At 36.0% G+C, this 23,045-nt stretch overlaps 1 protein-coding gene across 8 annotated transcripts in view; it reads left to right on the plus strand.

Moving 5' to 3' along the window:
• Nucleotides 1–23,045, plus strand: part of OXR1 (oxidation resistance 1) — a 277,515-nt gene that overhangs the window by 222,599 nt on the left and 31,871 nt on the right. For all 8 annotated transcript variants that reach the window (XM_032131344.1, XM_032131379.1, XM_032131326.1 and 5 more), the window contains 5 exons: nt 1,604–1,750; nt 9,583–9,767; nt 12,125–12,909; nt 16,860–17,028; nt 20,120–20,282. In XM_032131344.1, coding sequence (XP_031987235.1) covers nt 1,604–1,750; nt 9,583–9,767; nt 12,125–12,909; nt 16,860–17,028; nt 20,120–20,282 — 1,449 coding nt within the window. The remainder of the gene's footprint in view (nt 1–1,603; nt 1,751–9,582; nt 9,768–12,124; nt 12,910–16,859; nt 17,029–20,119; nt 20,283–23,045) is intronic.

Genomic DNA, 23,045 nt, shown 5'->3' on the forward strand with positions numbered 1-23,045 from the left:
TGTATTTCAATAATTTTGTTGCTGTCAGTGTGTACATAAGAACTATATCTTAGATTTTGAAGCTTTTCTGATGCTGCTGGGTTTTTGAAAGATTTCTTCATTCACCAGTCTTAGGCACATATTTGAGAAGATCCTATAAAGCTTAAATTCCACTTCAAAATAGTATGTAATGGCAAGGGCATCATCATTCAGTTGGAAAGCCTACCATTGTGGTGGTGCATCCCTCCCACCCCTCCCTTTCCCAGGCCACACTGGGATCTGAGACTGTCATGTGGCAATGTGATGAGAAGTAGCTGGCTTATTCACAGTGGGCTTGGATATCAGCTGAGCACTTCCAGAGCCACTTGCTAAGCTGTGTCACAAGGGTGACCATGTAGTTTTCAGTAGGAAGGCATATGTAGAAGGAGAACTAATTTTCAGGAGGTTTGTTTCCTAATTATACCTTAATTAGCTTTTTCAGCAAAATTCAGTTCAGTGTTCTGTATATTGTTATGGTTTTTTGGTTGATCTGTAATGAAAGTTGAAAGATGCAGGCAAAGGCTAAAGTAGTGCCAGAGAGATGATGAACTGAAAGCAATTGTGCATAATGTTCCTGGATATGATTAAAGACATTTATCTGCAATTTGTACTACTGAATGAAAATGAACAGGAAAACAGAAAACCAAAGGGAACATGGGCATTCATGTTTTTTAAGAATAGTAATATTTTATTAGTAACTAAAAATAGCAGTTATGTATGAAATGGAAGTCTTTAGGTGTGGGTAAAGCTCCAAAGCAGGGTTTCTTTGCCTGTAAAATAGGCTTTGGTGGAGTCTGTCTACTGTTTGTTTATGTTTAATTTAAAGACAAATTTTTTTTTTTGCTGTCTGTCCTGTCCCCTGGTAGGGGTTCCATGTTCACTACTTAGTTGGATATACTGATAGACAGTGAGGTAGATTACTCTTTCTATTATCTTCCCAGGGAGGTCATGAAGGAAATCCTCTGAAAGTTAAATTCAGGCATGTGAATGACAAAGGTGGTTGGAAACAGCCAGAGAGAATTTACCAAGGCTATGTCATACCTGACAAAACTGATGTCTTTCTGTGATGAGATGACAGGCTCAGCAGATGAGGGAAGAGCAATGCATGTTTCTTACCGTGACTAGAGCCAGGCCCTTAACACTGTCCCAAAGCAGCCTTGTTAAAATACTGGAAAAATGTGAACTGAATGGATAGAGTAGAACATGGGCCAGAAAATTGCCAGGATCATTGTGTTCAAACTTATTCAGCATTTGTGTATGTAACTTTTTAAAAATCTTTTCTAGAATCATAGAATAGCTTGGGTTGGAAGGAACCGTAAAGATCATCCAGTTCCACCCCCCCTGCCATAGGCAGAGACACCTTCCACTAGACCAGGTTACTCAGACTCCTATCCAGCCTGGCCTTGAACACTGTTTGTTGTGGTAGTGGTCAGTTTCAAATCCTTGAGGGTCCCTATTGGGGCAGTTCTTTTATAATCTGCCCATCAGTGACCTGACTGGTCAAATTGCACAGCAGAAAATCTCCAGAAATGAATATTGAAGGAGGCAAGTTGCTAAGTTCTTCTTTGTTTATATTTCCTTTCAGGATTCAGATGGAGTCCAACAGAAGGAGTCTGCTGTTTCACCAGCATGTGTTCGTCCTTCAAGAGTGGTATCGTCCACCTCCGAAGAGGAGGAGGCATTTACAGAGAAATTTCTAAAAATTAATTGCAAGTACATCACTAATGGCAAGGTACTGAAACATTCATGTTTTACTGTTACTGTATAGGATGTAATAATAAAGCACGTTTAAAGTATAAACATCTAGTAGACTTCAGTCAAGGATGACTAGATGAATCAACTCACATGCATATAAATCTGTAGTCTGTATAAATACACTAAAGTCTGTATAAATACACTTACTTTTTTACACACTGTTTCCTTTGGATTCTCCAGGCCACTTGTTCAGGACATGATGCAAGCAGTTGATAAGTGACAAACTTCCCCAATGCCAGACTGTTACATAATTCTTGTATGTTGAGGGCATGAGGTCTGTTTGTTCTGTATATTAGTATCTCTCATAAGTAATTTTCTTTACTTACAGTGGGGAAAAACATGCCTTAAACTATACTAGGAAATATGTTGTGTAGCTTTGCTTCCTTTTTTATTTTTCTTTTTAAAGCAGAACAGGGCAAGCAGAATAAACCTCTGGTTCTACAAACACGTTGTGTATTGTTCTCCATTTGGTGTGGTGTGGTATGGTAGAAACCTTGATTTTGTTTTTTTCCTTTGAAGCTGCTACAGTTCTCTCAATAGCATAATTACACAAAATGCTTCCAAGTTAGTGGCACTTAATTAACCTCTGTTCAGCTCATAGGTGCACAAGTCTTGAACAGACTTCTAGGGACTGAGTTAATGTTAAAACACTTTACCTCAGAACACTTCGGAAAAAAATCAAAATGTATCGCTCCCCTACCTCACAGAAAAATTACTGTTAGACACTTAATCTATAAAAAATGCCTTTGCTCAAGCTGAATGAATGCAACAAAATTCAAAGTACTTGTAATACTTCTTCCTTTGTCTGAAGTTTGGGTATGTATACAGAAATACCACTGTTTCTGTGTTGTTCAGCAATAGGTTTGCAGATAAAGTACACTAATGATAAACGGATTAATAAGAATCTCCTAAAACTGCAATTTTTTTTGGCTGACAGGGAAAGGATTGCAGGTCCATGTGTGTCCAAGCTTGAAGCCTTTTGACAGTACATGTGTATTGACAAAGGCTGTGTTAGAAGTTGGTGAGGCAAGTACTGGAACAGCTTTGTTTGTTACTTTGTTCTACTTTGCAGTTAATTTTCTTCACTCGTTACATTCTGTCTGTAGCCGACTTTTTTAGGCTGATCCTAGGCACCTCCTTACTGACCAGTTTTAAGTGCCGTTATGCAGAGGAATTGAGACCTGTGAGCCTTTGTTAGAACTTGGAGGTACTGGAAAAAATCTGGGGTTAAAATTTACAGCATATTATTTATGTGCTGTAATTTCCCCTCGGAATATTACAGGGAGTATTAAGAGCATCTGTCTTTGACTTGCAGCATTACAGCCTATTTTCTAAGAGCTTCAGGGTGAATTCTGTTTCTAAAAGGTTGTATAACCTATTGCAGTATCTCTCCATACTTGGGGAGGTGGGTGGGAGAAAAATGAATACTGACTTGCTCAGATTTGAGTGCCAGATCTTGTAAGTTTAGCATGTAATTTAGTCTTTGTGCCACATATGGTAAGAATGTCCTCTTGAATGTTGTCTTGCCTCTCCTTGATACATTTTGTGATGATGCAGGATGATAAACTTTAAAAAGTTTTCTGGAGGAAGCTTAAAAGATTCATCCTCTGCTTCCTACTCTGGAAGTGATTTTTGAAGCTCATAGTTAACCATTCTTTAGGGCTTCAGCTGTGAAGTCTGTCATCACTGTGACTGCTGCTTGTAAACTGAAATGTAGTGAAAGCCTGTTTTTCAGTGTGTCTATGCAAAAGGGCTTTCCTTAAGGTAAGACTGTTTTATTTCTCACTTTTTAAGACTGTTTATTCTGTATGTGGTTGGAGTTGGGTTTAGTCACAACTGTGACTTCCTGGACAAGCACACATTTACATTAAGTGAAAAGGAGGACGCTGACAAGGTTCAAAACTTATGCAAGAAAAAAAGAATAAAATAAATGTTACTTTCATGATAAAAGCTTCATAAATCATCAATTACAGTTTTTATTCAACCTTGTGTGTTCAAGAATGTAATGGAATTATTTATTTAGAGAACTTATCTTTGAAAACTTCTTGTTAGGAGTCCTTTCAAACTTTCTTAGAAGTGTTTTACTGAACTGCTTAATCTTAATGTGTGGACTCACCAATGTGATAGGTTGGCTCTAAACCTCCATTTATAATGTTCGTTTATATTGTTCATTTATATTGTTTAGATTTCCATCTCAGGTATTGCATGGGCGTTAGAGCTTCCATTTTGTGAAGTCTAAGGAATTTTAATGGTAAGAAGACAAAACTGATTCAGAACTGAGTATCTGCATGTGCAGTTTAATCTGCTTTCAATATGTATGTTTTTACTTATCTGGATTAATATTTTCTGGACCAACTTTAAGAATCAAGGGGTGTATTTTTTTTAATAACCTAGACTGTCCACATGGTTTTCAGTAATAGTGTCATAGCATTTCTCTTTGAGGATCTTAAATCTGAACTTCACCTGAACAGAATTTTACTTCGTGTCTTTAAAATTTTTTACGTACAGGAAACTTGACTTCTGCAAGTGCTATTTTTTCCAGAACCAGAACTTCCTGTAACAGTATCATGTTGAACTACTTAGTAGCTACCGGCAGAGTCTAATTTGTATCTCTGTTTCATAGGGAGTATTTTTAGTATTTTTTCTCTCAACAACTTGTTAGTAAGTGGGGTCCAAGAGAAACAAGTGACTGGTTCTTTTGTGGAGGATGTCCTAAAAAACTCTTTCCCAAGGTTCTGTATAAACAATCGAGCTGTTTATAGATGTTCATTTTTTTAAATTATTTTTTTCCCGAGGATTAGAAAATTAAGTGATTAGAAAAACGTCAGTATGCCAGAGTCACGTTGATAGTGTGCATGCTATTGTCCAGTGTTTTTACTTGAGCTTGTGCTCTGATCTCTCTAACAACATTGTTAGTACAAACAATTATTTTATACAAATTCAAATTTTCAAAATAGCTACAAGAAAGTCAAAGAGCTGTTTCTAAAATTTTAAGTGAGTATTTGATTTATATTAAAGGGGTCTGGGCTGAAGACCCAACATGACAGTATACAAAGGAGAAGCTGGGTTCATCTTCTTGTCTTAATACTGGTAGACAAGGGCATGAATTTGTTTTTCATAAGAAAGCCCCCATGATATTCTTCACTTTGAAGAATATATTCACCCTGAAAATATTTTCAGTAGCTCAAGCAGGTCAGAGAGAGAGCTTTGGAACTTTCTACCTGCTCCAAAAACAAGGAACCGAGGAGATTACATATGGGGAGCAGACTAGGCTCTCAGTCATCTTTGGTGCTTGTAAGATAGCAGGGGAGATTAGTTTGTTGGTAGTAGCTTACCAAGAACACCATTAGACTCATTTCGGTTAGAAAACACCTTTTAAGATCAAGTTCAACCTTTCCCCTATCACCAGCTTACCAATTAGACCATGTCGCGAAGTGCCATGTCCAGTCATTTCTTGAACACCTCCAGGGATGGTGACTCTACCACCTCCCTGGGCAGCCCGTTCCAATGCTTAACAATCCTTTCTGTGAAGAAATTCTGCCTGATGCCCAGCCTAAACCTCCTCTGGCTCGCCTCAAGGCCCTTTCCTCTTGTCCTGTCCTTGATCACCTGGGAGAAGAAGCCAATGCCCACCTGGCTACAACCTCTTCTCAGGTAGTTGTAGAGAGTAATCAGGTCCCCCCTGAGCTTCCTCTTCTCCAGGCTGAACAAGCCCAGCTCTCTCTGCTGCTGCTCATAGACTGTTCACCAGTTCAATTGGCCTTTTGTGGACTTGCTCCAGCACCTCAATGTCCTTCCTGAACTGAGGGACCCAGAACTGAACACAGGGTTTTACATGTGGCCTCACCAGTGCTGAGTACAGAGTGACAATCACTGCCCTGGTCCTGCCAGCAACATTATTGATACAGAGATGCTGTAGGGTTTTTTCTGGTGTCACTGTTGTTACCCATTCTGGGGTATTTTATGGGACATCTGTGACATCTGCTGCCATAGTGCACATATGTGTATGAGTAACCAGAAAAGTTGTTTTAGAACCTTAAATGAGTGCATGGTACCAAAGTGCTCAGGAGTCCATCATTGTGTGTTCTGACAATAGTTCTAGAGTTACGTATTTTAGGAATAATAACACAGAAATCTGTCTGATCCATAATGACAAGCCAACAAGGAAATGAAGTATCAGGTATTTCCTTTAAAGAGTAGATGCAATTTTTATCTTGACTTAATGCAAGGCTGTGGTGTTAGCTCTCAAAGGCTGGAGCTGCTGCAGTTTCCATCGCTCAGGGAAGATCAGCATAATGTAATGAGCAGCTCTTAACCAGCTGGCTAAAGGGTTGTATGCTCCTACTTGTATGTTTTGTTCTGATGTTATCCTTTTTTCCTCACAGAATCAATAGCACTTGGTTTCTGTCTGTGCTAGAAACAACATCTATTGAGTAATAGGTTTAAAGGAAGCTTTTGCTTCTGCAAACAAGTTAGAAGATAGTGAAGAGAGAAGGTATTCATCTTGTAAGAATCACAGAAATTGTAAGAGAAAGTGTTAGAAACATTGGCATGTCTGAAAAAGAGTAATTAAAATTTGCAGCCAAACAAAATGTTTCTTTATCTGGCTCTTACCTGTGCATTACTTAGCTATCTGGGTTAACATTCAATGATCCTTGGAGGTAATAATGAAAAATGGCAGAAATGCTAATGGTAATGAGTGTATTAATTAATATAATTAAGAATTTAATTTATATTAATTTGGAGCAACAGTTCTTCTCTAGAAAAGTATCCTGAAGTGTTCAGGTAGTAACTGTGGACCATGTCTAGTAACTTGAGGCAGAAGTATTGCATAATGTTTTTCAAATAGATAAGAATAAAATAGGTCATCTCTTGTTAACGTGCTATAAATTCATTGTTTTCAAGATACCTCTATAATCTTTCAGTTCCTTATAGCAATTGCAAGTGAAGTGTTTGATCAGCTGCTTGGTCAAATACAGATAAAAGACTGATAGTTCTAAGTGTTTAATTCTCAATTTCTATTGCTGTAGTAAATTTTACATGGAAATACACTTTCCAATTCATTTTCATGTTGAATGTCTACCTGTTGGTGTTGAGGGTTTCTTTTAAGGCCGAGATAAAAGCCTGTATTATTTCTAGCTGTATCTTTGTTTGAGGCTGCAGAGGTAGGCTTTAGGATGTTCCATATGTGCTAAGGCCATATCAATGTACAGGTTTGGGATTCTTTGCCATTGGATAGATCATTGTCAGCCTTCTCTAGGAACTTTCCATTTACAATAGAAAGTCTCTTAAACTTGCTTCTCTTATGTAGTGAGTAGCCTTGCACACACACAGACTTTTGTCCTTGATATGGTGGTGTTTTCTTAAGATACTAACAAGCTTGGCCTCTGAGGTTTGGGAGGAGTAAGTTGGTATTTTCTGTACTGCTAAAACTTGAGTCTGAAGCAAGACAACTGAAATGAGTGGTTGATGTGCAAGTGGTTCTTCATACATGTTATTCTGATGATGTGACTCTAGTATTCAGATAAGCAATGTCAAACATAGGAAGCTTTTTTTCTTTAATCAATTTTGGCCTGTACTGTCAGCTGAAGGAATCTTGTCTGTGCTCTTGAAAGCAAGTTGTAAAGCACTGGAGTTTGTTGACACAAATGATATGTCAGTTGGGACAGCACACCCCTTGACAGAAAAATATCATCTCTTTATTGTGTCAAAGGCTTTAGCACTTTTTGTGTACTTAATTTATCAAGGAAGGTTCATGAAATAGCGAACAAATGAAGATAGTATTACTCTGGAAATGAAGAACTCTAATGAACTCCATTACTGGTTTTTTCTGCTGAGTAATACGTAATTTTGGAAGCTGGTGTTAAACACTTAAATCCTTCAGATAGAGCAGTCATACAGCCTTACCATTTTCTCTTCAGCCTGACTGTTCTGAAGATCCACATGCAGTATATGGGCAGTGAAAGAATAAAACAGAATACTTTCATTGGAAGGGTCCTATAATGATCATCTAATCCAACTGCCATCCAGACTATGACATTGTCCGAGTCAGATCTAGAGAGTATTAATAAAATTCCATTTTCATGACCATTAATGAAAGAGCTCAGGTGTAGAAAAGCTGCTGCTTTTTTGTTTTAATTATGCACTGAATTTACAGAAGTTATATATGTTTAAAGAGAAAAGCAGTCATTCTTCTGAGTAGATTCATTGACTTCTGCAGCCACATTGAATTTGTTTTCTAGACTACAGTAGATAAAACAAAATGTAGACTTCTCTTGACAGTTGTCCTCTTGGAGGTGCTTTTTGCACCTTGAAAGTCTATTTCCACAATACTGTGCTGGGAAAGAAAGGCTAGTGACAGTCTTTTTTCAGTACTTTAAACACCTTAGAGTTATGTAAATGTATTCTGCTGACTTCAAAGTCTTCAACATATGTGTTGCACTCTAAAAGATATGTATAAAATCTGACTAAGCACTGAACAACTAAGAGACTCAAGTACAGATGCTTGAGCTGCTTTTGAGAGCTGTTTTCATTTTTCCCTAGTAGAGATAGCATTGGTCATTGTTGTAGACCTTAATACTAGGGGTTTTTTTGGTTTGGGTTTTTTTAACTTGCACTTTTCTGTTTACTGCTTGGCATCTTTGTTTTCCTACTGTGAAGGTCATCAACCATCACCTGGGAACAAATTTCTTGAGTTTGGAAGAACTGTAGCTGTGTTTTGTGCTGTGCTAATCTCTTCTTGAAACTGAAAACAATACACACTGTTTATAATAGTTGTGAATGTTTTATCAGTAAGATAAGTATTTAATTCCTTCAACAGCACATGAAGTGACCCTTTTCTGGTTCTTGCACAAAAGCTTTAAATGTCTGTCTGGATTTTTAAAGTCTTTAAGGAGCCAAGATCTGTAACTGAAAAGTATTCCTGTCATTCTACTTAAAGCTAGATTTTTTCCAGTTCATAATTTAGCTTGATCTCTACTGTCCCAACACTTAAAGGAATTTTTGTAGCAGGCAATTTTTGTATGTTTGCATGTGGTTCTAAGTTTTTTGTTTAAAAAAATTTCAGTATATTGTAACTTAACTTTGTTTTTACAGCTGTATTGTATAAGAACCCTACAATTCATATGACTATTAACCTCAAAGTTTTTTGTAGTCAAAGTTTAAACTGTACTTGTATTCATGTACTGCAGCAGTATCATTGTGATTAAAACCATCCAAAGTTTCATCTTTAAAAATCTTAAGTATTTTTTATTCTAGTTTCATTCTGTAAATGTATTTGTCCAATCAGTCAACACGTCCATTAAGTTAGAAGGACTTGATACAGCCTCTCTGTTACTTCTGTGTAAAGAAAATTAGGATAAGTGACAGTTTTTGAAGGTCTCTTTAATTGAGTAGTAGAAAGTGAGAGAGAAGAGTTAAGAGTCAAGTTTTAGACAAAAATTGCTTTCAAACCTACCAGTTAAGCCCTGTGGTTATCTGGGAAGGATGTCTCCTTACCTCAAAGGAACTGTTGAGTGTATCCTTCAATGTGTAAGGGTTTCTCTTACTTTACTAAACGCAGTTATTGATTAGTTGTGAGGTATAAAGCTGTTTCCTTTTGGGAAAGCAGGTGGTATTAATTCACTTACCCAGAAAAAGTTACAGTTTCTTGTGTTTAGCAGTGACTTAGTAACATAACAGGTTGCTTAAATATAAATTAAAAGTTGCTTTATTTAAAATAAAATGGAAAACACCTTTTTCCTACTGAAAACTGAATAAGCTGGAATTTGAAGGAGGAAAAATTACCACTTCTTTTTCCTCTCATTTTAGGGTACCGTCAATGGTGTGCTGCTAGTGACGCCAAATAATATAATGTTTGATCCTCATAAAATGGATCCTCTGGTCCAAGAGAATGGCTGTGAAGAATATGGCATCATGTGTCCAATGGAAGAAGTGATGTCAGCTGCTCTGTACAAGGAAATTGTGGACAGCAAAATTAAGGAGTCATTAAGCATGTAAGACATAACAGTATTTATAAAGCTTTGGGTAAATTTGAACTGTAGCCATATTGTTGACCATACAAAATCAGCAAACCAGCATTTTCCTTCTTTTTTTGTTAGGAAAGGATATCAAAAATTGGCTTGGAAAAATCCTATAAAAAGCTTGCTTTAGTTCTCACACCCTATATATGATACAGGACAAATTGTCTTCTATATACATGGATTCTAATTTCCTCCAGTAGTTTCTTATAAAGATCAGTGTATAGGAAGAGGTACCACACTGTTTCCTCTGCCACTTTCCTACTATGGAAACAGTAATAGATGTGTTCAATAATTTGACTGGCATACACAATAAGAAAGTGCAGCTTTGACAGTCTTAGGTGTAAATTTTTATTGTTTAGCATTTTTCACTTGCTTCTCAAACTTGTTGTTCTAACAGATGATTTAGACTAATTTAAGATTTGTATATATTTTCATAGGACTAGGAGTATATTTTTTTTCCTTTTTGGCTAGGGGAGGGACTGTATATTCACCTGTAGATATAGCCTTTTTTGGAATAAAGAATGAATTTGGATTGGTGAGCTCTATTCAGTGGTGTTTTGTGCAGCAGGCATTTAAAATCAACTTTAAAGGGCATTCTGAGCAATCTTTTTTCTGTTCTCTCTGTTGCCTATTTTTTATACTGTCATCAGAAAAAGATAAATTCTCTTGAAAACCAAAAAGGATAACAAAAAAATCATGCCACCTTTACCTGTCACAGCTCATAAAGCACAAAAATTTGCAGACTGCCTTGACTGTCTAGCTGCAGGGAAGTGGGCTTCTTTAACCAAGAGAGTTGGTTACTTGATATGTAACTCTATACCATACTTAAAATAGTTGCATTTTTTAAGATGCTCAATAACTCTTAAAAATACCCTCTTACATTTAATATAGGTAGTACCCTAAGTACATATTTCTTGATAATCTTAACTATCTGGACACTCAGAAGTATTAACTTGCCTCGTACTATTTTTAAGCTCAGTTTTGACATAAACCTGGGAGTGACCTGTTATCTTGCCATGGTCTTGTTTGCTGCCTGTTCACGTGTGTCTATTGAAAGGGCAACTGAAGTATATGTTGCTACAGCAGTACTTCTGGGGTTTTTGATGTAGAGTGATGATGCCTTCAGCATGATTGCTTTCTGGAAGTTTTATTTTCCAGACTGAGTTTTAAAAAGTTGCTCACAGTTCCTACTTCAATTGATATACAGTGGAAGGAATTAGATGGCTCTTTTTAACTTACTTGCTTGAATCAGAATAGTGCAGTTTCAAAACAAGTATTTTTCTATAATGTTTAGTTTGTTAATGACTTAATATTGGCAAATTTATCTTCCATGCTGTTGATTTTTGTGCTCCTGTAGCACATGCATTTTCTTTTTTGTTTATAACATGAATGCATATGGAATGAAGATGTTTGCTGATAGAAGGTCACACTCTGCATTCAGAGGCCTGTATGTCCAATTTGATTTATCTTTCTTGTCAGCTTTATAAACTAGTAGATGGAACACTTGTTACTAGCATTTTCTTCAGTCCCTGCAACTTTTGTGCCTTAGCTAAATATGAGGCATATTTGTAAATTTGGGGGGAAACAAAAATCAAATTTTTTTAAGTCTGTAAACAGAAGTCCTGACAGCTTCAGCTAGATCTGAGAAAACCCATGTGTCTTCAGGTATTTGACACTTAAATCATGTTTTCTCACTGTTTTTTCCCCTACATATTCTGCTGTTATAGTTAACCTTCTTCGACTCTCCAAATTTTGCCAACTGTCAAAGCTGCTTAAACTTGAGAAAGCAGTCTTATTTTCTGTATTCAGACTGTTGATATGAAAAATGGTCATAAGCCTAATGGAATCTTTGATTCTTAAAACTACAATTTCATGTTGTATGGTTTCTATATATAAGCCACAATCTATGCTGAAACTGGACAAAAAATGTCTGATCACATACAGGTGTTTTATGGATTTCATGAACCTTACGTTGTGCTTGTGTAAGAGCACCTATTATGAGCATAATCCTGAAGAATTAAGGAAGTGGCCTGGTCTAATAGATAATAAATTCTAAAGCCTAATCCGCATGCTTTGTAAGCAAAATTACTCCATCAGCAAAAGCTTAATACAAGTTTCATGTTAACAGTCCCAGGTGTGTCATGCTGGCAAAAAGATCAACTGTGTTTACTGTTACAGTATCACATTTTATGCTTGTTTATTACTAATGCTTTGGATTAAGTTGGTTTTTAGGGTGTTCATTTGTTTTAGAGCTTAAACAAAACGTAGTGAAGAAAAGAGCTTGATATTAGAGGTACCTGTTATAACAACTTTCCTATTTTGCTCAACAGAGATGTAGAGCAGCTGTCAGTAAGGGAACTTGGCCATTCCAAGAAAGCTGCAAAGAGCAATACAGATGACACGGATTCCAGGGTTCGGGACACGGGCAATGACAGTGCTAGTACTGCCCCAAGAAGCACAGAGGAGTCTCTTTCAGAAGATGTGTTCACAGAATCAGAACTCTCTCCAATACGTGAGGAACTTGTTTCCTCAGATGAGCTTCGGCAAGATAAATCTTCTGGAGCATCATCGGAATCTGTCCAAACAATAAACCACACTAGTGCTGAATGTTTAACAGTCATTTCAGACTCAAATGAAGCTGCCAGTGACTTAAAGCCCAGTGCCGAAATGGTTGTAGGTGTTAAACAGCTTGGTACCCACTTAAGTTCAGAAAGTGCTAAAATGTCTGTAAAGGGGCGACAAGAACCTGGTGAAAACACTGCAGATGTCCTCCAGCAGTCTTTGCAAAGATCACAGGGTAGTGAGGAGCACAGCAAAGAGACAGAAGTGGGCAAGGATCAGGGTTCCTCGTTAGGAAAAAAAGCAGATAATGAGATGGAAGAGGAATGTCCAGCTTGTGAAGATACCACAGACTCTCAAAAGAAAGAGACATCTAGCAAAGGAAAAGTAGTGGGAGAGCAAAGTCAAGACTCAGAGACAGAAGTTGAAGAACTCCGCAAGCTCTGGAAGACGCACACTATGCAACAAACAAAACAACAAAGAGAAAACATGCACCAGGATTCACAAAAAGAAATCAGTCAGAAAACTGTATCTGCAGGAGATGGGCGGTCAGAAGGTGAGTCATTGGGTATTTGTGGATACAGTGTTGACCTTTGGATTTACAATGTGTCACCCTTCAGTTTAATGGTGCGGTTTTTTCATTCTGTCCAACATACTTCTCCATGTGCTGGTTATATTTCTTGTTGGCTTGAAGATATGCCAAAGTTAAACTTTACATAAACTAGTGGAGACAATATTGCATAGGAAACTGAGAACATGGATAACTTTGTAATTCTTCCTCATTGGAATTATATTTATGGTCATATTAAATCACAGTATCTTTGTAGGAGAGATTTAAACCTGTAAAATCAGATGGGTGCTGCACTGGTCACTGTACAGCTCACAGTTGAAAAGGTTCTTTGGCAATCAGTTAGCTGTTGCTTAAATTTTGATTCCAGTGTACATGTGTGTGAAGGAATTTTAGGGAATTAATTTGATGTTATAGCATGTCTGCCTTATGATTAAGGTTTATGGTGTGAGCAACAAACACTAGAGTCTTAACATTTTTTGATGTTTTCAGAATGCATCTTGTCATACTTTCATGCTGATTAGAACAAGGCTAAGCATCCAAAAAGCTTTGTTCATGACAAATAAGAGCTAGATGCTAAGAAACTAGTGCTATGGATACAGGGAACAGCTAGGTTTTATTTCTTGTGTACCTTTATTCTTCTGCAAAGATCAGGGCCTGGGATTATTAGTTGGGAGTTACCCTTAAAGTTTGTCCAAGTTTTTATCATATAGAAGTATGCTGTGCCTTTAAACAGCTTAAATATGCTTTTGTATGAATTTGATTTTGCTTTCTAAAAAATTCCTAAGTTGCTTTCTGATGTCTTCCCATCTTACTAATGGAGATAACTGTTTTAATTGTGCAATATTTGGGAAACTAGAAAAAAAATCTATTGGTGTGTGACAGGCATTAAAGATAAGTGAAGTGCATTTGAAGGTTAAATTCTTTATGTTAATTATTAAAGTTGAAATTATATCAAATAGAGGTACATTCTTTGGTTAACAGAAGTTCGTCTACACTTCAAAATCTGATATAGTAGTTTTTGCTCGATTTTTTTGTTGTTGTTGGTTGGGGTTTTTTCCTTCTTTTAAGGAAATAAATGAATTTTGAAATTTGAAGCAGGTGAATAGTTGCATCATTCTGTGATAAGTTTTACTTTTTTGCCCTAAATATTAGAAGTAGTCCTCCAGCAAATATGTCAGCTAGCAGTAGTTGCTGGTTGTGACTTTAAAAAAATTCAGGTACTAAGTGTTTTGAAACAATTGCTGCTTTTCTTTCAAATAGATATTTGTAACTCAGTTGCATTAAATGCTTTAGTTTTGGTTTTCTGTAAGATTGTATCATTGAATGACTCCAGGTTTCTTAATGTGCTATGTATATTTGCAGAGTAAATACATATATATATATAACGAAAAAAGCGTCTGCATACAGTCCTACAGAAGAGTGCTGGCTAGAAACCTGATATTCGCATGGTGCTACTGCCTCACTCAAGGTTGATGGGGTAAAATAAAACAAACAAACAAAAAACCCAAAAACAAACAAAAACAAAAAAAAAACCAAACCAAAAAGCACAAGATCCTTTTTGGAGATTTGCACTAATTTAGTCCAACTTCAGTACAAATTACTACATGTTTGTTATTCTTGCATGTTGTATTATCAGAATGCAAATGAACGAGTAAATTATGAATTAATATTTCTCAACCTAGATAGATATGGTGAACCTTCTACACGATTAAACAGATTAAAGCACGATTAAACAGAACCAAGGTAAAAGCATAGATCTGCTGTATAACTCCTGAAAACCATCAGACCTATTAACAATAGGTCACTAAAAACACCAGGTCATTTAAAATTTGAAATGTAGTAAACACTTTCAAGCATCCTTTCTCAAAATAAAACTCTGAAGTAGTCATACTATGAGTTTTTGATCATTAACTAACCTAGATAGTCTTTTTGTCTCTCTTATTTATATAGCAGGAATTTAGTTGAATTTTTTCTCTCTTGTGATAGTTTTGAGAATTTAGGTTTTGGGAACTACTGTTTTTTGATTGCTGCAGAGGTCAGATGTTTCTGAGTTTGGAATGATCTGAATGTTTTTTCTGAATGTTGAGCAGGTGATGCAATACAAGTTGATAACTCTGAGCAGACTAGAATAGCTAAAAAGGTCTTGCTTGTATCTATTTTAAATTTTTTTATTGCCCAAGCCTCTATTATACTCCTCTGTTTTTACAGACACTTATGTTAACCACTGGACTGAAACAAAGCTAGATGTGGTTGATACTTTGGAGAAATTGTAATGGTCTATAATTTTGTATGTGTATAAACAAGCTAAAATAGCATTAATGATCACACGTCTGTTTGCTGCTTAGCTAGCTGAATATTGGCAGAGATTGAAAGGAAAAACAAGAAGCATGAGACACACAGTAGCCATTGCTGAAATCTTTTCTCATTAATTCTGTATCAAATGTAAAAGATGGTATTGGAGAACTCACTAAAAAAAAAAAAAAAAAAACCCAAAACATTTGAAATAGTCTTTTTAAGACTTGGGACAGGGCAAAATTGTTTGTTTTTATTCTATCTGCTAGCTGGAGCCATAATACCACTTCTCTGAGCTCAGGGAAGTCCTAATCTGCTGCCTCTGAAGGACCAAAATCACAAATAACAGATCATTTGAAGAGTACTTACCTAACACTGCCACAGAGTTCACGTGCCAGTCCTATGAAACAGACTTTTTTGTTTATTTTTGGTTCTTTTTAGTGTTTTTCTTTTCAATCTGGGAATTTACCTTTGAGCTTACACATTAATAAAATACTTCCAAATAATGCACATTATGACTAAGTTACTATACCATATGCTGCAGATATAATTCTAAAATGTTGACTGAAAATATGACTGAAAATTAGGAGGCACGCATTTAAATAGTTACTAGAAAAAAATACTCTTTTGTGGAACAGTACCGTTCTAAACTGTATGGTGAAAATCTGGTTGAGAAAACATAATTGCAGTGTTTATAGAGCAAGAAGGTGATGTTTTCTCTGCTTAGTGGATCTGTGGTCTGCATAGACATTGAAGGAGAACTTCAGCTATAAAGAAAAGATGTGTCCTGGGAAACTGAAACTTTATCTGTATGTACGTGTAATACCAGAGCTAGGATAAACCCTTTATTGTCATAACTAATCATAATAACTCTTAAATTTACATTTTCCTTTCTTGCTTTAAAAAAATCTCTTATGGCTGGAGGATTTTGGCAATTAATCTAGTAAAGAAACAATTTTAAGAGGGCTTCTTCCTTCACCTTGTGCTGACTTGACAATTCAGACCTTGAGGGTAATCATGTAATTCTATTAGTTCAATTAAATATACTACTAGAGAGAAAAATCCTGCCCTGAAACATCCAGTATACTTCATCCTGAGGTAGTGTTCATACCGTTGAGGTGTTTGATGTCGCTAACAAGTTAAAGTTCGTCTTAATCCTGTATCAGTAGGGCCAGAACGTTTCTCTTGTAAATGACAAGTAACTAATGAACAGCTATGACATGTGTGAATCAAGCCAAAATACTTTTTTCACACAATATCTTTTTCATGTATGTGAGATATCTGTTTAATGATGGAAGGGTGTTGAGAGTATGCATCAAGAGGGTTTAGTGGTGATTCTGTGTTGAGAGTCTGCATCAAGAATACCTTCCAAATATTTTCAAGCATGGATGAAATGCTATAATAATGTGATCTGCAGCTGAAAGCAGAAATGAATGTTCGAATTATTTAGTGTGTTGTACTCTGAAGTTAATTCTGCTGATGCAATTTACATAACAAAAAAAGGCAGGTAATTATTTCTACTTATCTTACCCCATCTCCTATTACTTATTTATACAAATGTCTTATATATCTCAATTGCCTAATATAAAATTAGTTAAACTCTTCAGTACATTGTGGATAGCTAACTTTGCCTTTATTAATAGGTTCTTCTGTTATGAAAGAAAAGAGACGACATCGATCTCACAAGTTTCTATGTCTCAGGGTTGGAAAACCCATGAGAAAAACATTTGTTTCTCAAGCAAGTGCAACAATGCAACAGTATGCACAAAGGGACAAAAAACATGAGTACTGGTTTGCTGTTCCACAAGAAAGGTAAGAAGGAGGTAAACTGTAAAAATCAGCAATTGCCAGTAGCTGTTTGAGCTTTTTATTTTTTCTGCACCATTCAAAATTTTGCAGTGACTGTGTCTCTAAATAATCACCAAAAAGGGTCAGTGTCTGAGGATATTGTTGATTGGCTTGTATTGTAATTGCCATTGGAATACCTCATTACCTTACTGACATTTTACTGATTTGCTTGAGTTATTTGTAAGTTTGGCAAGTAGTTTCTCATTATACTATTTAGGCTTTTGTTTGTAGCAAGTAAATAAAGAAAGATTCATGTGGTGTCTGGTGGATGAAGTAAGTTCTGCAGCAAAATCTTTGTCATTATCTGTGCTTCCCATTATTTGGAAACTTTGTAAAAATCCTGAGTTCAGAAGAGCTAGCTGGGCTTCTTTTGTCTTATCTTTATATATGGAACATAAAACCTTTCCATGAACCAACTTAAGCATGTCTACTGGAAAAATACCTAAATTTGTTGAACTCATTCAGTGACATGAGATGTTCATGCTCACTCACTGGTACAGTCTTGTGTTCTGAAATGATCTTTACTGCTAGGAAACTGTGACTTATTTTCAACCCAAAAGTGGTTTTTAGTGCCTTGTCAAAGACTGGGGGGACAAGAAAGAAACAAAAACCTCTCAGGTATCACCTTGTATAAATACCTACCCACAATGATCAAGTCACTTTTCCATCTTTTCTTTTGAGCTGAATGGTGTAGAATGTTCACTTGGGGCACTGCAGTTGAGGACAGATATGGATCAATTTGAGAGAGTCCAGAGGAAAACAGCAAGACTATTTAATGCCTAGAAAGTATAACATACAAAGAAAATTAGAAGTAAGTGGTGTTCTTTAATCTAAAGGAGAAAAGGTTGATTACAGACATAAAATCATTTTATACTGAACTTGGCTGCAACAAGAAAGGCAGTAGTCTTTTTTGTTTCATGTCCACTGTGGATGGAAATGTGTAATGGACTGAAATTACATCTGTTCAACTTTTCCAGCAGGTAGAATTGAGTCTGTGCTAGTGCATAACTTGCTTTTAAACATCACCCCTGCTACCTCTTAAGTGGTAGAGAGGATGCAAAGTTTTGAGTCAAAGGTCTGTCCCTCTAATTCTGCTGCAGTTAGTCCTGTCTGGGCCAGGAGTTCTCTTGTGGTTACAGTCAACTCAAATCTGCTTGTTCTATTAGTATCATATTTAATTAGAAAACAGATAAATGTTTCATGTATGGCAATGATGTCTAGATGAGTTAATTAAAATGATTACTGTCTCTTTGGTTAATTTCCTAATGTATCAAGCACTTACCTTCAGCATAAAGCAGAATTAGTCACCTATTTTGGAAGAAATGGTTCTTAGTTTGCAGTCTTGTACTGATCTCCTTAGAAATTATTTCGTCTGTGAAATAACTAACTGAATGGGGCAGTATAGTACCAGTATCAGTTCTTTATTCATTCAATGTGCGTCCTATGATTTTTGTAAAGAAAAAGTTATGTCCTCATAGTGGGGTGTTCATTCTCTTAATTCCCTGTTAACCTTGCTGAGTGCTAGTCTGCATAGGTCAAAATACTTAGCACCAATCCAGTTGTCTTTGTCACCGAGTAGTAAGAAAGACAGAAAAGTAGGTATCTGTCAAACCAGCTTTATTTCAGTGTTCTTGAACTCAAAAGAGCCAGTCTGGGAAGGAGTGTCTAACTTAAGCACCAAGCTTCATGTACTTTTTTTAACTGCTGTAATTATACATAATTCCAAGTTCTTGAAAAGTTAAAATCGGGACTTAAGAAAAAACTTCATACTTGTATGATAACTTAAAATTGATACCTCTTACAGTGCATGAGGAACCTGCAGCTTCTTGTTTGGACTTCTGTGATAGAATTTACCTAACCTAATGCATCCAGAATGTTTTGTTCTTTCCTACTGCCAGAGAAAAATTTGCCTTTTTTTTTTCCCTTTCATCACTGTTAACCAGGAACCTTAATCTTAACAAGGGTGATTTTAAATAACTGACCCTGTTCAGAGACTGTTACTACATACCTGTGTGCAGTATCCTGTTAGGTGGGGGCACATGAAAAATGTAACTGTACTTTTGAGAGACTTTGCAGCTCTGTATCTCTTGCTGGTTTTCCAGTGTTCAGTTTTTCAAGGATTTATTATGGAAGGGGGAAAAAAGGTTCAAGTATTATTCTTCATGCTATTATGGTACGCAGATGTAGCAAATATCTGTGAAGAAAGACATAGGAATATTCAAACTCTTGTAACCAGAGTCGTAAGGCTCTAGCTCTGAATCTCTTTTCCATGATGAAGAGACACTAGTAGATGCATTGCAAGTCCTTTTCCTGATTGCTCTGTCTGTGCACCTGCAGCAAATACAGGGTAGACTGACATCTGTTAGGATTGCAAATAACTTCTGTCTGTGAATTTGCTCTTCTAAACCAGAGAACAATGCCATTTTGTGGCACATAACTTAAAAGGAGGTAACTTTGAATCTTGGTACTTACTGCGGTTAGAATAGTCTGTAGTTTGTGATTTCATGATTTTATGTGTGTGTGTGTATATATATATATATATGTTGATGCTTTCAGCCATATTCCCTCCCATCCATATTCCCTCACATCTGTAGTACTTCCCACAATTTGTATAATTTTGATTGTCTTGGAAGTGTTCAGCTGTTCTTCAGGAGTGGGGAAAACAGACATGCAGACATTTTTAAATTCCAATTTTGTTTGGTTTTATGTAACTCTTTCTAAATAAAATAGAAAAGTCTTAGTGTTTTATTTTGAGATTTATTTCAGTTTTAAGAAAAGGTATCCGATGGGACAGAAGTGGTTGAAAGACTGTACTTGTATATGAAATCACAGCTAATGCATTGCCAACTTGCTTCCTCATTTTTTCTCCAGTCAGCTTCATATATTTAAAAATTTTTAAAAAAAGAACTAGCTAGGTTTTTTCCAAAATCTGTCTCTAATATCTAGTAAAATATTAAATAGTATTTTTATTTTAACCTTAAATACTTAATATTATTAGACATTACCTAAAACTCACCTTATTTTTCTTTCCTGTATCATAACTTGACTTTTCTAGGACAGATCACTTGTATGTCTTCTTTATCCAGTGGAGTCCAGAAATATATGCAGAAGATACTGGGGAGTCTCTTCGGGAACCTGGATTTATAGTGGTAAAAAAGAAGGAAGAGCCTGAAACTAGTGAAGAATCTAGTACTGAGGATGCTGCTAAAGAATGGGAGGTAAGGAAGAGCAGTGTCAAAGATTTTTTTTTTCATGCATTCATAAGAATATATTAAAATAATATTAAATATTTTCCAAGAGGATGAGCAAAGCACTTTATTAGTCTGATTACCATGATCATGGCTGTTCAATTTATGCCATCCTAATGCTTTGCTCTAACATCAGATCAGGGCAACATTTCACAATTGCAAGGCATTTTTGTGTGGAGCAAATTGTAACTTAAACCTCCTAGGGAAAGGAATGTGAGTATAGTAACGACGTTGGATTTGCAGACTTAATTTTCAGTCTCATAAACTGACAGTTTCCTGATATTTATTATTCATGTATCTGGATTGTTCAGTGTTTATTGGTAAGACTCTAAAAAAGGGATGGGACAACAAAAGAGGAAAAGAACAGCTATTAGTGACATGTCTTTTCAATAATTTAGTAATGAATTTGTCAGTTATAACTTATTCATGCATTAAAATGTTGAGTGAATTTTAGAAATATATTGTAATTGCAAATATCTCTTCTTTTTTTTTTTTATAATAAGCACATTTCTCTCATGTGAATCTGTGTCCACTGTGCTTCTATGGACACATCTTTACATGTCTGCATGGTTTTGTTTTGTAGTGTACATGCAGTTAAAGCACTTCTAGTCTTGTACATTCAAGTGTTGGTCAAAAGTTTGATGATTCTTGTCGTTATATATATTGTAGAAGTATCCCATCAGCACTGTGTAATTTGAGTCTTGGGACCGCAATTGCAATCTCTGACTGTAAGATTTCTTTTGTTTTTCTTTCCCCTACCCCCACCTTGCAGTGGAACATGTTGAAATTAAGGAAGTCTACACTTGTGTTTCATGTAGAGTGTAAAAGAAATTTTAAAGAACTGCAGTAGTCTAATGACAGGTAGTAGTTTTCTGCTTAGTTCCAAAAGTTAGAACCATAGAACTCTGAATTCAGAGTTCAAACTTAGCTAGTTGAAGTATTAGGCCGTGGTTGCAAAACACACTCCCTTCAGCTCAGTGATGTTGCATGAAGCATTTTTGCTTTGAGACATTGAAATTAATATCATAAAAACATATCTTTTGAACTTTCATATTTCCAGCATATGTATCGAGTATTTTTACCAACAGTGTATTTTGTTGATTCTTGCTCAAAGCCTTTACAAGTATTTGGTCATTTAAAATTTGGCCTTTTGGAGCATGGGGATCAGTGGAAAGTGATCTATATCATAGTTTAAAGCACAGTATACCTCTCTTTTAGTGAGCTCTTCAGTAGCTTAGCACCTTAATATAATTACAGAATAATTTCTATAGAATATAGTGAAAAGAATTTTTCATTATTGAATGTTGTAAATTTTAGAAGCTATTTTTGAAGATAGTTGAGGCAGTACATTTTTTGCAAGTATTAAAATCTGTAAGTTATTTTCCACAGAATGAGGCCACACCTTAAGTCTGTATTTAGGTCTTCTCTGGAAACAGTCATAGGAAACATTTCAAAAATATTGTGATTTCTGTGTGTTATGTGAAATTTGTCAAGCTTGGTTCTCTTAATATTATCAAATAATAATTTTCCAATTTAGAAGTTAGTATGATTAGTGAGATGGATAACTGTATAAAAAAAAAATGTTATGCAAGTACAAGAAATATGCTAATGTGGTCTTTTGTGCAGTTTAGTTTGAGTAATGTGACTTCCTGTGACTAACTTTTAGCACGAATCTGAAAGCTGTTTAAAACTAACTTTTTAATCCAAAATGACAGTACCAGATGGTTTGACCTGTCATTACATAAAACTGTGTTTAGTGGCTTTTAACATGTATGCTAAAAAATATGAGTAAATACAGGGAATTGTAGCTGTTGTCATAGTCATTTCCACTTAATTTCAGTGATTATTGTCGATCAGTATCCTTCCTTCCTTCAATGCAACAAGCTTTTCTTCTGTGAGTTTTTGCTCCCGATGCAATCTAAAATAGCAGGTGAACAGTATAACTGAAGTCTTTTGTGGGTATTTGGCTGAAAAACAGGCTGCCTTTTTCAGATCACAAGGGTGGGAGAACTTGGGGTGGAAGGGAAGTGGAAATGCATCACAAAGTACTGTTGATCTACCAAAGGATGAAGGTAGTAGAGTACCTTTCTTTTCCAAAAAGTGTTCTCCCTGCTGTCATTGTACAGTATCTTAAAACTAGAAAAACAGGGAAGAGGATTAATGGGTAACACAGGTGTGGTGCTCTGAAACAGCTTTTGTTTCTTTGCTAGTTCTGTTAATACATTCAGGTGCAGCTTTTTATCAATAGACTTTGAGAAAACCTGTGCTTGTTTAGTGGAAAAGAAAATATGGGAAGAATAAGCAAAGGCAAAGATCAGTAACATGAAGCAAGTAGTAGATGTTGGTTTATTTAAGTTTATCAGTGAATAGGACTGAACTCTTACTCTAACTTCAGTTTTTGTCTGCTTATGCTTGCTTCTACCATAATCAAATACTACATTGTACAAAGTGTCAGAAAAAAACTCCAGTGAATCCCTTAACTTTTTCATTTTATAATGTTGCACCCTTGATAGATAACTGACTTAGTAGAAATAATTGTGAATCTACTGCTGTCTGACATTACCATCAGTAAAGGTGACTAATTCACAGTTACTTAGAGTTCGAAACAATCTCTCTGAGGTGCCTTGGAGCTGCTGTTGCAGATGTTGTTGCTCAGTGTCTGTCTTCCTGAGAGGCCCCAGCCTGTGTCATTTGCAAAGCTTTCTGAAAAGGATACTTTTTCAGTTAAGATCA

The sequence above is a fragment of the Corvus moneduloides genome, chromosome 1 (assembly GCF_009650955.1).
Source record: "Corvus moneduloides isolate bCorMon1 chromosome 1, bCorMon1.pri, whole genome shotgun sequence".
NCBI classification, from domain to species: domain Eukaryota; kingdom Metazoa; phylum Chordata; class Aves; order Passeriformes; family Corvidae; genus Corvus; species Corvus moneduloides.